Source organism: Macrotis lagotis, chromosome 4 (genome assembly GCF_037893015.1).
Source record: "Macrotis lagotis isolate mMagLag1 chromosome 4, bilby.v1.9.chrom.fasta, whole genome shotgun sequence".
Taxonomy (NCBI): Eukaryota; Metazoa; Chordata; class Mammalia; order Peramelemorphia; family Peramelidae; genus Macrotis; species Macrotis lagotis.
Window position 1 is genome coordinate 176,662,100 of NC_133661.1, and position 15,298 is coordinate 176,677,397.

Below are 15,298 nucleotides of genomic sequence, written 5' to 3' on the forward strand. Positions count from 1 at the left end.
GATTTGATTTCTGATCTTCTTGACTGTAGGGCCAGCATTCTATCTGCTATGCCACCTTAAATGTTATTAATCACATAGCTAGGTATAAATACTTTAAAGGAATAATCATTGTATTTGAGAAATAAAATTATTAGTATCTAATTCATATGGTTTTAACTAAATATTCTTAATAAAAAATTTACATACTTATTTTGGGCTAAAAATGATTACCAAAAAATGCAACAATAGAAAATCTCAAATCTTCCTATTATACAAAGAAAAAAATTGAATCCCTCAATGCTCCTCCCTTCTCTATTTTCAATTCTACCACCTTACCTTATTAATAGTCACTTAGCCTACTGCAATAGCATCCTCAAAAGTCCTGTCATTTCTCTTCCTTGGGCCTCAACTTCTTCATCTATAAATAAATGTCCCAACCAACTCTAAATCTATGATCCTACTTTTATTCTTTTCCTTTTCATTCTATCAGTAGCAGGAATTTGTTTTGTCTTCTATTCACAGAATAATCTTTCTTATGTATAGATCTGATCCTGTCATCTCTTTTCATCAATCTTCATTGGATCTCAACTTTTTAGCCAATAAATTTCCCAATTCTTAACCTAATATTCAAGGCCTACCAGAGCCTACCTTCTCAACTTTGCCTCATATTGCTCTCACATCTTAAGTTTCATCTAGTTCCATTTGACTATTCATAGTGCCTTGAGATTTTCTGATCCTGAGGTACCTCTATGCTGGGGGGAGAAAAACCATGGTGGCTCTTATGAGAGAATATATATGCTAGAATTAGAATATGACTTTATTTTTGATGCTAAAAATGAGAAAAAATTCATCATCCAATTAGATATAGCATAAATTGTTCTAACTTATTTCTAAATGTTAAAATGTTGTTATCGTGAAAGAAGTTTTAGTTTTAAAATTATGCATCTGTTTATCTTTAATATTTCATTTTTTCCTTACCTTCCTACTTCTTTTATCTGAATTTCACCAGGACTTTCTGTAACACAAAATGAAAATTTGTCAAGCTAGCATACTGGATAAATGGAATGGTTTAAGGACATTTGGGGAGCATAGGAGCAGTATTTTAGAAACCATAGAGCAATAAGGAGGACCTCAAGTAAGGATGTCATCAAGAAACAGAAAACCAGATCTATTCCTTAAAAGCAATCCTAATATTTCTTCTAAGGACAAATCCTGCTTTAAATTTCCTTTTAATTCTCCTGTATTAGTTGTCTTGCTTTTAACTTTCAAGTGTTTGTTTCACTTCCTGGATTTACATTTCAGGATGAAATCTCTCCTTTGGAATATAATTTTGGAAAAAAATCTTCCTTGGAATATCATTTCCTCTTCTAGGATAGTGGTATCAAATGCAAATAGAAACTGGGTATACACCAAACCATATGTAAGTATGCCTGTGGCCTGAATATTGACTTAGAAAACCACATACTAAAATTATCTATGTTTTACTGTATTTTTATTTATTTTGTTAAATATTTCCCAAATATATTTTAATCTTCTTTGGGCCACACTCAGGAATGTTCCTCATGTGACCAGAGGCCACATGGTTGACTCCTCTGTCTAAGCTTCTAAGAAAAGCTGGTTAGCTTTACATTTTGTTCTGAGTGTGGTCCATTCATTATAACAACATTAAAAAAGGTGAATCCTTAGATTAACATATATTCTGCTGTTTTTTTAAATATAGGAATAAAATGGGATCCAAAATCAAACACAATTGATTTTTGGATTATTCACTTTGGGTAAATTCATGATTTATGTTGCTTAGTTTAGAGAGGCAAGTATAGAAAAGAAGCAGTGGTTTTAAAGTCAAAGGACTTAAATTCAAATTCCCTGCTCTGATCCTTAATAAAACTATGTGACCTTGGACAGATCATTATCCATTTCTAGGGCTCAGTTTCCTCATTGGATAAGTGGACAAGTTGGAATAGATGAGATATATGGTGTTATGGTATAGCTATATACCATATATCTATTTCTAGATATATGGTATTATATATTTAGACTTAATATATTCCAAAGACCCTTGTATATGAAAGTAATTGCACCCAACTCTATAAAGAAAAACATTGCCCATCTATTTTAATGTCCTCATTGGCAGGGTAGGCTTTTCCCCTTCATTTGGTGGTCAGTAGTCCTGTTCAGCTAGCAGATTTTCATTTACTCAAAATCCTTTAATCCTTTATCCCCAGTTTTTCATTTTCTGCCCTAAGTGCTCTTCTTCCAGGTTATTTTCCTCTCTGCTCTCTCTCTTAAGAACCTGGAGTTGAGTCAATGCTAAATGTGCTGAAACAGGATTAGAGAGGAAAGTAATAGGGTGATTAGATTTGATTAGAAGATGGCCAAGCAGGATTGTGTCAATGGTGAAAAAAATATCAAAATGATGAATTGGAAATAGAATGCTGGGCAGATGATGATCCTTTGATGAACTATTAATGAAAATGAAAGTTCATGCTTTGTGATAAACTGCAAAAAGCCAAACACAATAAACTAATGTGCAGAGTGAAGCATTCCATTTGACTGGCTTTAATTGGACCAACTTATACCAATTATTATAGCTTATGAAGTTAAAATTGTTTCATTTTATAATGCAAACTGAGTTCATTGCTGTATTTTAAGTTCTGTCTAATAATCTGATAGAATTCCTTAGGCTCCATCTAAACAATAAATATGTATGAACAATAGCCATGCTATAAGATATGGTAATTGTGGTTAAATGCTTCCATTGGAAACAAGTTAACATAGAAATAAATATCCTAGATTATAGATTTCTACAAAGTAAGCTAGTCGATCAAAATCTGAATCTCTTCCATATAAACATAAAATCAAATGCTTAACTAATGTTTAATAGTTAATAATTAAGTTATTTGGGAGAATTAATCAGAGGAATGAGAACATTTTGAGGAAGGTGACTTTCTTCCTCTCCAACTTTGAAGCCTCTTAAAAATGAAACCTAGATTTACCGGTATTGTTTTGAAAAGTTATTTGAAAGTTTAAAGATTTTAAGGTATAAATTCAAAATTGATTTTTGTAGGTCATTTTTGTTGGATTAACGTCTTCGCAACACATCCTGAAATAACTAATTTTATTTTTGATATTTCACAATTGCTTCTGGAATCCTCCTGGACTTTTAATGATTCTTGTAGCTTTTTGAGCTAAAAATATTTTGTTCTGGGTGACTGATACTGATTTCTAACACTCTAAGCACAGATGTATCTAATAAATTCAAATGGTGTTATATAATCCTAATTTAATGATAATGGTCAATGGATCAGAACATCAACTTTGATGTTCAACCAACCATTCTATCAGGTGTCTTGGTTAGATGCCAAGATCAGGTTTGAATTTTGTTAATAAAGCTACTCCCATGCAACTATGAATTCATCTCTATGGGTATTCCCTCCAGTGGTACAGGTGGCACATCACCACCTGTTTATGCTTCTCTATCCTGTATGATTCTTGTCCATGTCTTCTTATAACTTCACTCCAGGCTGTCCAGTCAATGTGCTGAAGGACTTCTTGATACTGAGAGGAAACTGATGGAGCATAGGAGCTACTTATTAGCTATCTCACTATGTGACTGGCCCATTAATTTTGAGTCAGTTAAATGCTTTTGTAAATATAGAGGTCTTGTGTGGTTCCCTGACCTTCTTTTGTGCGTATAATGTTTACTACAAAGAAGTGTTGTTCAAAGTCATGCTGTGACATGGGAACAGTTAGACAATCATGCAGCATTCAGAAGATTCTAGCTAGCCTCTTACCAGCAAGTTTATAGCAAAGTGTGATAGTGTGCTTAGCTTTATTACTTCCTGAAGTGAGCCGTTTTTGAAATTTTCTGGCATTTTCTTAAACAATCCTTGAATAAGTTGTAAAAAAAATCCCTATAAACACCTAAGGAGATCCTACTTTCTAATTTGAGAATCTCAGTCAGTGGACCATCAATCACATCTGGGAGGATCCTAGCCTGCAGTCCAACAGAGTTCTTTTGCCATTTTTACAGCTGTTCCCCTGCTCTTCCCCACCAGAAGTTTCGTGCTATAGACTAGACCTCAGGTATCCAGAGTCAATTACTCAACTTTGGAACTGTCACGTTCAGGTTAAGTTGTCTTAAATTGGAGAATTGGTCAGCAAATTCACTCAGCCCAATCTAGCTAACCAACTGGCAATCAGACCATAGAAGTATCCACCCTGGTCTTGCCTTCTGTCTTGCTACATATCCCATTCTCTCTTACTCACTCCTCTCTTTTCCCCTCCACCCCACATTCTATCTTCCATTGCTCTAGGCATAGTCATCAAATCAATACTACCATGCCTACTGGAAAGGACATGTCAACAGACTGTCCTGTGGCTACACTCACCATCCCTATGTCTCTCTGGATTATACCTCTCTTTATTATGTAGGCTAGATCACTGAATGGGCATTGTCCTAGTCAAACTAAAATCTGGAAAAAAACTTAAAAAGGCCAAAGTCTCCCACTGCATCCAAGGCCACCCCCAGTTTTTTTGATCCATATCTGACCACTAGACTCAGATGACTCTAGAGGAGAGAGTAAGGCTGCTGACTTTGCACAACCTCCTTTCTTACACCCCCCCCTCCACTATATCCAATTCACTAGCATGTCATGGCATAATCTCTCTGATGTCATGGTCCTCTTAGAGAATGGGAGACAACCAATACCACTTCTTCCCTATTTATGTTATCTCCCCCCAATAGGATGTAAAGTCCTTTAAGGCAGGGAATATCTCACTTTTTTGTACTTGTTTCTCTAGTATTTAATACAATGTCTGGCATTGTGCTCTTAGTAAATTATTTTTCTGCCTAATAATCTATTTTTTTCATGTATGGGTTTATAGAATGAATTAGGAATAAAAATTTTGTTATTACATCTTGATAAGTTTTAGCTATTGAATGATTCAAATAGCAGAAAATGCAGTAAACTAAATCATTTCTTTTCAGTTGGCCAAAAGAAAGATTTCAAAGATGTAGGGAAGTACACTGTGAAACAATTTGCTATAACCACAGACTACTTGGAAGCTGCATTTGTGGACAAATCAGTCTGCTGACTGACTGATTTGTTCGGGGTGGCTGATACTAGTTTCCAAGCACTTTAAGCACAGATGTATATATAATGGGTTCAAATAGTGTTATTCTTATTACAAAAAATTTTTGAACAGACCTTGAGCAGAAGAGCAATTTTGCAAATAATGTCTTAAGTTGAGATGTCCAAAAATACAAAAGAAAATAAAGGAAGAGTCAGGGTTGTTTTTTAAGATTTATTTATCTATTTTTTTTTCACATGAATCCTTTTAGCTACAGCTATATACATTTGACTATTATCAGTGGAGTAGCAGGTTTACTTCTTTGGCATGGTTTAATTAGAATTGGAGGATGTTTTCCTCAAAAAATTTGCATATTTGAAATAAAAATATTTCAATCAATAATATGTTCTTCTGAAGAAATTGACCCATTCCAACTAAACAAATATTTAAGTGACCCCTAAATATATGGTATATATATATATATATATATATATATATATATATATATATATATATATATGTACATATATAGTAAAAACTACATAAGGTTATAGGAAATGGGAAAATAAATAAGACATGGTTTCTCCTCATAGAATTTATATTTATATTTTAAAAGGGCGCTAGGTACAACACATATCAAATAATTATAATATGAAATAGAAAATTACCTAAAAGGACCTAATAATAAGAAAGGCATGGAAAATGCTATTCAAAGAGAGGGCAAAATTAAATGAGAACAGTTGGTACTGGGAGTAAATATTTTGATAGACTAGTAGATATAAGTTATTTATCCAAAGGTACTTTATCTGAAACTAAAAAATTAAAGCTAATTTAATTACTTAAAACACATATGCACAAATATAAAAAAAATGGCTTAAAATGGAGAGAATGTAGGATTATAGAAATAGAGTTTAAAAGGAAATTAAAGCTCAACTAACCCAAACTCTTTTTTTTCTGTAAAATGGAACTGAAGTCCACAAAGATTAAGAGACTTGTTCAAGGTCACACAGATTATAAATATTAGGGCTAGGATTTGAGCCTATGTCATTCTATTCCATATCCAATACTTTTCCCATGATATCATGATGTCTCCCAAAGTGCTATATAAATGTCAGTTTTTGCCATTCTTTTTCATGGTTGCTTAATTGAATCAAGAAAAATACTATGGTACTTGCTATGATACTTAGAATTTCAAAAGTAATAAGGGGAGGAAGCATTAAAGAGCAAATGATGTTTGGGATTGAGAAAGATGGTGCAAAACACTTAGGATAACTCTCTTGGAATATGATTTTCCTTCTATTTAAAAAAAAACTATTAAAGTTTTGAGTGTGAGGTGGGCTATGATTCGATTCAGTTCAATAAATATTTATTAAGATGTTTTCACGGACAAGAAACCGTGGTACCTGTTGGAAAATCTATGAAATTTTTGTTGCTGTTCAGTGGTGTCCATCTTTTTATGACTCCATTTGGGGTTTTCTTATTGTTTGGTGTTTTTTTTTTTTTTGCAAGGCAATGGTGTTAAGTGATTTGCCCAAGGTCACATGTTGCCTAGGTAATTATGATTTGGGATTTTCTTGACAAAGATATTGGAGTAGTTTGCCAATTCATTTTACAGATAAGAAACTGAGGCAACAAGGTTAAGTATCTTATCCATAATCACACAGCTTGTAAATTCAAACCTATAGATAAGGTTAGATAATGCCCAGCTTTCTGTGTGGCCTAATTGGCCCATACAAAGTTTAGAACTAGACTACAGTCTGGTCAGTTTGATAAGGAGCTTTAGAGTTCAAGGTAAAAAAAAAATCTAGAAATCAGACAAAAAAATAAGAGAGATCTCAGAATTTTTCAAAAAAGTTCAGACTTGAATGAAATGACCTTCCAATATTTCTTTAAAATTAAATAAGAAAAATAACAGAAACGTTAGAAAACCTAGCAAGACAGAGCAATAGCAAGATGAAGCAATTCTCTAAATAATTCAGGCAAAATATTTGGATTTTCCCCCCACTGAAATTATTTGGATAATTGAAGCAAAAGTAGAATTTCTGCCTGAATTATTCAGATAATAATTGCCTTGAATCTGTTTCACCTTGCTATAAGTAGAGATTATTCCTCTGATTGCATTTTTGGAAGACATACTGTGGTCAACAGAAGTCCCTAAAAATGAGTCTGTCAGATGAAAATCAGATGATGTGAAAATCAGCAGAGAGAGCCCAGCATTTCAAAGAGACAGAGATGGACAAGGAAGGGGGGAAAGGAAGAGGGAGAGAAGGTGAGAGGAGGAGGAGGGGAAAGAGAGAGAGAGAGAGAGAGAGAGAGAGAGAGAGAGAGAGAGAGAGAGAGAGAGAGAAGCATATGATCAAGAAGAGTGGATGATAATAGATTTTGCTCACTATACTGTCCAAGTAACATGATATCAGCACAAACTAACCATTTGCTTTCTGGTAAAAATTAAAGCTCACACACTCTCATAATCAGTACTTTTAGTTCTTCCTTATAGAGTCAGCTTCTCAGCAAGAAACTAAAGCTTCATATAGCAGCAAGAGCAACCTTCAGTGCTCATAGGAATCAAATGAAGATCACAATTTACTGAAAAATGATCCAAGTCCTTTTGAGTCTTCTAACAAATTCTTAAAAGACAAAAATTCAGTGGCTCCTAATATAGACAAAATCTCTAGTTTAAACAGTTTACTTTTTAAAATTTATTTTTCCAAATACATATTATGAAAGCCTTACAACATTCATACTTATGCATACTTATGGTACACATTTTTCTACCACTCTCCCTTCTCACTCCCCTCCCCTGAGTGAAAATCTGATAGAATTTGTATATGTACATGTGTGTTTAACATGTTTACATATTAGGCATTTTGTGTATGAGGAAAAAGAAAGAAACCCATGGGATAGGAAAGAAAAACATAAGAGAAGTTTAAAAGATTTTTCAATAAATTCTGAAAAAATGTGTGCACTCTCACTACATTTCTTTTGTTATTCTTTGCTATCTTTCTTTTGAAAACTATTGTTACCATGAATCACTTATTGATTAAAATGGGAGATTGGACTATTAAAAATCATTTTCTGCTTTAAATATAATAATATGGTATAAATTTTACTCTTAATTTCTAGGTGTATTAGTCATTTTCATAAATCATAGCACCTAAGAAAGAAAATTGGGTAGTGAACAGCTAGAACAATTTTTGCAAATTCACAGAATGGCAATTTGACAGACTAGGGAATATTAAGCTTAGAAATAAATGGTCGATGAAAGAGAAGCAAAAAGAGTGTGTGTAAAGACCTTTCAGGATAGCTGAAACTAAATATAAAATTTAAGTGTGGAAGACAGCTTCGGAAAGTCAAATTATGTTGCAAAGAGCATCTGGCATTAAAATTGCCAAAGAGGCAACTGTGGGACTGAGTGGTCAACTAATTTGTTCTTTAAAGCACCTACTATGTACCTAGTAAAAAAAAGCCTTTCTCTTTTAAAAACTAATTCTCTCCCAGTTTCACAATGTAGCTGAAAATCATGGGCTAAGATTTCAAAAAGATTAAAATAGCAAATTAGCATAAGGGTCCCTGAGTGTAATAGACTGGGAGCTGGTCTTGGAGTCAGGAAGGTTTGAGTTCAAGCCCTACCTCTGATTGATAGATGAGCTGCCAGGCTGCATCTGGGGAGGAAATCTCTATCTTAGGAATTCCTAGGAAATAAAAGATCTGAACCTCTCAAAAAATATTGAAGGAAAAAAAGAATGGTGAGTATGATCTCAGCCTGTTACTGGGAATTGCAACTTGTAAGGGAGAGATGGTAGGTAGTCTCTTCACAAAGGGCTACCACGAGAGGCACATTGGTTCCCACAGAGATACTGAAAGGAAGAAATAAAAGGTCTTAATCATTTTATAGATAATCTACCAGAGTTTTATGGATAACATTAAAAAAATAGACTAGAATCTGATAAGATGAGAAGGGGGTAAAAGTACCTCTATCCATAAGATCCACCAAAGCATGAGTTGTGTATGCAGCATGGCAATGAAGGGTGGAGAGGAGACTTGGAGACTTGGGAGACAGGCTGAATGTTACCTGATCCTACTTGGTTTGTCTCATTCTAAGCAATGACTAAGGTCAGTCTGTATACAGTAATAATAAACATTTTTTGTAGAACTTTAAAGCTGGCAAAACAATATAAATTTATGTATATTTATGTTTATTGTTTATATATACATAGTGTATATATATATTTTTTTTTTTTCTCAGAGATAAGTGCTTTTTTATCCCCATTTTACAGATGAGCCAGGATGAGGTTAATTGACTTGTCTAAGATCATACAACTAGCAAATGTCTGGGGAAGGATCTGAACCCTGATTTTATGGCTCCACATTCACCTCTCTGTTCTGTCTTAGGAAGATACTTAGGGTAGGTATCTCCATGGTGGCAGTACCCATGAAAGTGTGTGACTATCAGTGAAACTGATTTTATGACTTTATGTGAAGCCCCTTCACTCATTTCCCAATAAATATTAAAGAGTTCAGGAACAGGTTTGGATAGAAAATGTATTTTTCTGAGTATATGATTCTCCTGATGTAGGAATCACCTACTGAGGAACTTTCTCTCCCCTAAGCAGATCGAGATCTCTGAAATTTCTAATCTTAAAACAGCTCCTGGGGATTACTGAGATGTTAATTGGCTTTTCTTGGGTCACACAGGCAATAATATGTGTGAACCAACCAGGAATCCTTGACTCTGAGACAAACTCTATCCATACTTATTTCCTGAGTGTAATATCTGATATATATTTACAAAATGTGAGTGGGCAAGAGAAAAGAAAACGAGAGATAAATAGTAGAAAGAGCACTATTTCTAGAGTCAGAGAATCTGGGTTCAAATTATTACACACACCACCCTCCCTCCCCCATGCATGACCTTGGCCAAGTCTCTTCATCCAGATTCAGTTTTCTTAATTGTAGAATTGGAGGGGTTGGATTCTGTCAGTGTTGACAGACTCAAATGGAAACAGATCTCTGCAGCAATATATTGACTTAGAAAAACCACAAATGAACATTTTCTATGTTGTATTGTATTTCTATTTATTTTGGTAAAGGCATCTTGATTACATTTTAATGTCTTTTGGACGTGGAGTTTGACATAGATAACCTCTGAGGTCCTTTTCAGTTCTAAATCTACAGTCTTATGAAATGTCTGATTTTGCAACTTGTAAGGGAGAAACGGTAGGCAGTCTGTTTACAAAGGGCAACCATGAGAGGCACATTGGTTCCCACAGAGATACTGGAAGGAAGAAATAAAAGGTCTTAATCATTTTATAGGTAATCTACCAGAGTTTTATGGATAATATTTAAAACATGCACTAGAATCTGATGGGATGAGAAGGGTTGTAAAAGTACCTCTAGTCCAGGTCTTAAATCCCTCCCTAGGTATCAAGCATGGAGAGGGGCAAGATTTGACCTCAACTTTGCCACTACCTGCGTGAACCCGGGCAGGAAACTTCCTCCTGCAAGGCCCGGTTTCTCTCACCTCTCCCGACAACTTTCTTTGTGGCCTTCTCTAAATAGCTGAAATGCCTGGATGTCCACTTCTTCAACTGTGAAATTAAACTTTTGTGAAGAGCTTTGAAATCTTCAGCTGAAGCAGCCCGGATCTGCGCGAAGCGCCATTCTGGTTCCCAAGAACGCGTGTGTTCCGTGCTGATTGTGCCTTTAATGGGTTTTCTGCCTGTCCTTAGGAAGGAAAAAAAAAAAAGAATCCTGGTGATATTTTAAAACTCCCTAATTAAATTTACTTGATTGTCCCCAAAGGCTTCAAAAGTAAGGTTTGTATTAGTGCGAGATGAACACTTAATCGCGAGCCGGGAAATCCTCCTTAGCAGAACCCGAAGGGCGGGCTTTTGAGGCTCTTTAGACAAGGGTGGCCTTTCCCTCCTCTCCCTCATGGCGGCCCCAAACTTTCAAACACAACGTTCTCATTGCGGGCGCCCGGGCACCTCGGCGGCAGCGGCCTCCCGCGTCTTCCGGAAGCCTCAGGGCCCCCACGGGGTGAGCGGGAGTCGTTGGGTCAACGGGGATTCACGGCCCGGGCCGGGGGTGGGGGTCGCGGCTTCTCTCCCGGCATCCTCCAGGCGGGTGATGGAGGAGCCCGCGGCCCTCGCGCTTTAGTGTCCCGGGGGGGGTCCCATCTCCAAGGCGCCGCCGAGGCTGATCCCCCCCCCCCCGGGGGAAGCTGGCTCCGCCCTGCCGGCGCCCCGGGGTCGAGGCAGGGCCCGCACCCCCGCCCCTCCCCCACCCGCCTCGCCTCGCCCCCGTCTCGCCCCGGCCTCTCTCGGCTCCCCTCCCGGACCAGGCCCGACCCGTTCTCGCGAGATCCGGGCAGCCTAGCGCTCGGGGCCTTTTCAAATCGGGTTCCGTTACCGCTCCCCCCGGCCGCCGCCATTGTCGCGCTCGGAGCCCCCCCTCGGCGCAGGCGGCGGAGGCAGCGGCGGGCGGCGGGATGGCGGAGACGGAAAAGGCCGAGGTGGCGGGGGCCGCCGGCGACGAGACCCCGCGCCAGCAGCCGTCGCCCCCGGAGCAGGCGTGCCCGGAGCCGCCGGAGCCGCGGCCGGAGCCGGAGAAGCAGCCGCTGCCGCCGCCGCCCGGAGGCGGCTCCAATGGCGTTAAAATGTATTGTTTTCCTCGGGGTGGGGGAGGGGGTGAGGAGGGGCGGGGGGCCGGGGCGCTGCGGTCACCCCCCCCCTTTCCCGGGGCATCCCGGGGGGGGGCGGGGAGGTGCCGCGGGAGCCCCGGGCTCTGCAGGAGCCGCTGAGGCCTCTCCCGCAGGGAGAACCATACACCCCCCGGGGGGCACGACCCCCCTCGGCCTCCCCGCGAAGGGGGGCGGCGGGCTGGGTGGTGGACCCCGCGCCTGTGGCACTAGTTGGGGAGCCGGGAGGTGTTATTCTGATTTATTGTCGTCATCACCATCATCCTCATCCCCATCCTCATCCCCATCACCTGGTCATCATTCATCTCGGGGACCAGAGGTTCTGCCTCTTCATCTCGTCCCTCTTGTCCAGAGCCAGTGACTTTGTGTTCGTTCAGCAGTGGCAGATACTCAGAATCCTCGGGGACTTGCAGGCAAAGTGCCCCCCACTTTTTTTTTTAAAAAGACTGTAGTTTAGTGTGCAGTCAGTACTAGAGAGTAGTATCCCGAGATGACATCACCTGGCATCTATCAAACTGAGATATTTTAAAAGGATTTTATTTCTATATTTACATATATATGTGTGTGTGTGTGTGTGTGTGTGTTCTAATGTCTATAGTTTTAAGACTTGAGACACATGTTCATATAAATTCCCACATGGGTGTTTACATACGTGTATATAGACACACCTACATTTATGTGCGTACATAATGCATCCACATTACCTTTTAATTCATTCTGAATTAGGAACAACTCCCTACCCCGCCCCTTCAGCATGATGGGATAATTTCCTTAATTGAGAACTTAATTAATCTTTACAGAAGGGAAGTTCAATACTGTGTTGTTGCCTTCCATGCTCTGTGATAATCTTGAATACTGTGTTAAAAAGGAAAACCCATCTTTTTTACAATAAAACTTTGTCTACTGGTGAACTCTAATGTTCGATCTTAAAAAAAAAAGGGTGGGGAGGAAATGTTTAAAAACTCAAGAGTTGCTGTGAAAAGGTAAGTCTCTTCTATGCAAAATTAAAAATATCTAGGATCATAAATTTAGAACTAGAAGGGTCTTCAGGGATCATCTAGTCTCAGTTTTCATGTTTCAAAATTGAGGAAACCCGGAAAGTGTAAGTTATTTGTCAAGGTTCACACAGGTAGTTGGTTTTCATGTTCTCTAAGTTCCAAATGCAGCAGTATTTCCATTGCCCTCCCCAAGCCAACACACTATTTCAAGGTTTGTCACATTTGTATGTGGTCATGAACTTGCTTGATATCTGAGAGCTTTGTGAGTTACCATTGATCTTTTTTTGTGTGCATGTAAAAAGGGTCTTGTCATATGACTGTAAGACTTTATTTGGCATTTTATAGCCCTTTTAATAGTAAGGTTAGAGATTAATTAATCTGTGAAAAACATCTTTTTAATTCTCTTAGACCACTTGAGTAAGGTAAGTAAATATGTACATAAGGGGAAATTGATCTCTTAATTAAAACAGGGAAGGGGAAATTTTGCTTATTTTTTTAGTTAAGTGGGAAAAATTTTTCATTCTTTACCCTTTACTAGCACCACAAATCATAGAATCCAAGATTTGTGGGGTAATCAGAGTAAAGGAGGCAGTTGGGATGCTTCTTTCTAACCTGGTATTTAATTTTAGCTTGCTTTATAGTGGGTTTAGGAAAAGTAGGGATCACTTTTTTGGAAAAAGGACAAATACGGGGATAAGAAACTTCAGGTATAATGAAGTTTCAGAGAAATGAGTCAATTAGTTTTGTTTATTACTTTTACATTTCTAATGTACTTAACACTTAGAGAATTTGAGTAACTTAAGATCTTAAAATGGGAGTCACACAGTGGTGTAACTTTGATGTACAGGTGAGACTTTCTAGTTCATTTGTAAACATCCCCCAGACAGTCTGGATGAGAGGATGGTGTCTTAAATTGTATGAAATGTCATCTACCTATTGCACACACTGCTTTTGGGACTTTTACTGAGATGGAAAATGTTGCCTGTTCCAGTAGCTCTAAAATTTGTCAACCCTTATTGGGTCTGGAAGTTGAGATCTAGGGAAGGGAATTATCTATTTTCAGAACTGAAGGAGACTAAGTGGTATGAGAAATGATTGTAAGGAGATAAATTATTCTTTTCACATTACTTAGAATTCTATTGGGATGGCAAAACTTCCAAGGTATTGTTTTGGTATTGCTTTATATTTAAAAATTGCAGATCATGCTCAAGATCTGACTTTTGCTTAGATTTCTGAATCAGTTTGGTAATCTAGTCTGGATTCTACAGAAACTTGATGATTAGGAGCATTATTTTTACTTATGATAATTTTTGAGAAAGATAATGATAAAGAACAACTGAACTACTTGACTATTTTAGCACTTGTAAATGTTTCCTTTCTTAGTGTTGACTGACAATTTGCTCACTATATCTATCACCAAATACTGAGGCATGTTAGAATGAGGGGAGGATCAATGTTGTGTAATTCTGTAGTTATCTTCCTGCTATCAGTATAACTACACTAGTAATGAAATATATTTTTTTTTATCCATATACTTTGTTATATTGCCATAAATAAGCTGGTTTTGTGTTTACCAAGATCTTCACCTCTCTCATAGAATACTTTTTAAGTTCAACTCAGGAGCTGTCTTCTATAGGATATCCTTCCTAATTTCTCCAAGTTATTAGTACTTGCTCCTCAAATGGTTGTTGAATTTTATTAAATTGAAGAGATGAATGAAACAGATAATCACTTTCTCTGTGAGTTTGCTGATCAATGTCTAATAGATTTGGAGAAAAATTGAGACATTCTAACTTTTGGCTTTTAAAAAAAATTGTAGTTTTAAAAGAATGCTCTGAATATCTTATGTAAAAAAAATTGGATTACTTTAGGATCTTAAATCTTTACTATCAGGAAAAGTACTTTATGTAGAGAATCCAATGTTTGGCAACCTACTTGAAGAAGTTTTTTTAGAGGTCTCAAAAATTAATAGCCAGAAGTAATGTACATTTTATAGTACACAGAAAAATAGGAGTTTATTTAAAATGGCAACTGATATGGCAGATAGTAATAGCATTTTCCATTTTTTGTTATTTAAAAGGTAGGGATTCCCATATATTTCCTTTAAAAATTATGAGTTAATCTGCCTTTTATACTCTCATTCTATAAGAATTTGGGGATCCTAAAAGGATCCCAGTAGGCTAAAAACTATGAAGGGTTAGAAGAATGTTGGAGAAATAGGGAGAGGGCTAAGTTACCATACCTAAATGAACCAATGAAATAAATGGTAGCTGAGTTGAACATAAATGTTGGTTTAAACTGCCTGCAGCTGCTTACAATTGTCATTTCCTTGTAATTGGTTGCCCCTCTTGGAATTGGGTAGTAAGGAGACCCCTTATATTGTGCCAACTCTAAAGAGGCAGGTTTGAAAGTGATGTTAAAACCAGGTCTCTTGGTTAAGTTCTGTATCACACCTACATACTACTCATAGCTGTTGCTTGCATCAGGCATTCCCTGTTGCTGAAATTCCTTTCCTCTTTCTTTGCAAGTAATAAAAAATTATTGATAC

At 37.4% G+C, this 15,298-nt stretch overlaps 2 protein-coding genes across 2 annotated transcripts in view; one reads left to right on the forward strand and one right to left on the reverse strand.

Moving 5' to 3' along the window:
- The window catches only part of LOC141522769 (uncharacterized), a 44,153-nt gene that overhangs the window by 11,661 nt on the left and 17,194 nt on the right, over positions 1 to 15,298 (reverse strand). The window contains exons 2-6 of the mRNA XM_074236229.1: positions 12,043 to 12,180; positions 11,822 to 11,961; positions 11,403 to 11,723; positions 10,574 to 10,776; positions 958 to 994 (exon numbers count right to left, since the gene is read on the reverse strand). Coding sequence (XP_074092330.1) covers positions 958 to 994; positions 10,574 to 10,776; positions 11,403 to 11,723; positions 11,822 to 11,961; positions 12,043 to 12,180 — 839 coding nt within the window. The remainder of the gene's footprint in view (positions 1 to 957; positions 995 to 10,573; positions 10,777 to 11,402; positions 11,724 to 11,821; positions 11,962 to 12,042; positions 12,181 to 15,298) is intronic.
- Positions 11,460 to 15,298, forward strand: part of MYEF2 (myelin expression factor 2) — a 40,297-nt gene continuing 36,458 nt past the window's right edge. The window contains exon 1 of the mRNA XM_074234754.1: positions 11,460 to 11,712. Within this exon, the coding sequence (XP_074090855.1) occupies positions 11,543 to 11,712 (170 nt within the window). The 5' untranslated portion in view covers positions 11,460 to 11,542. The remainder of the gene's footprint in view (positions 11,713 to 15,298) is intronic.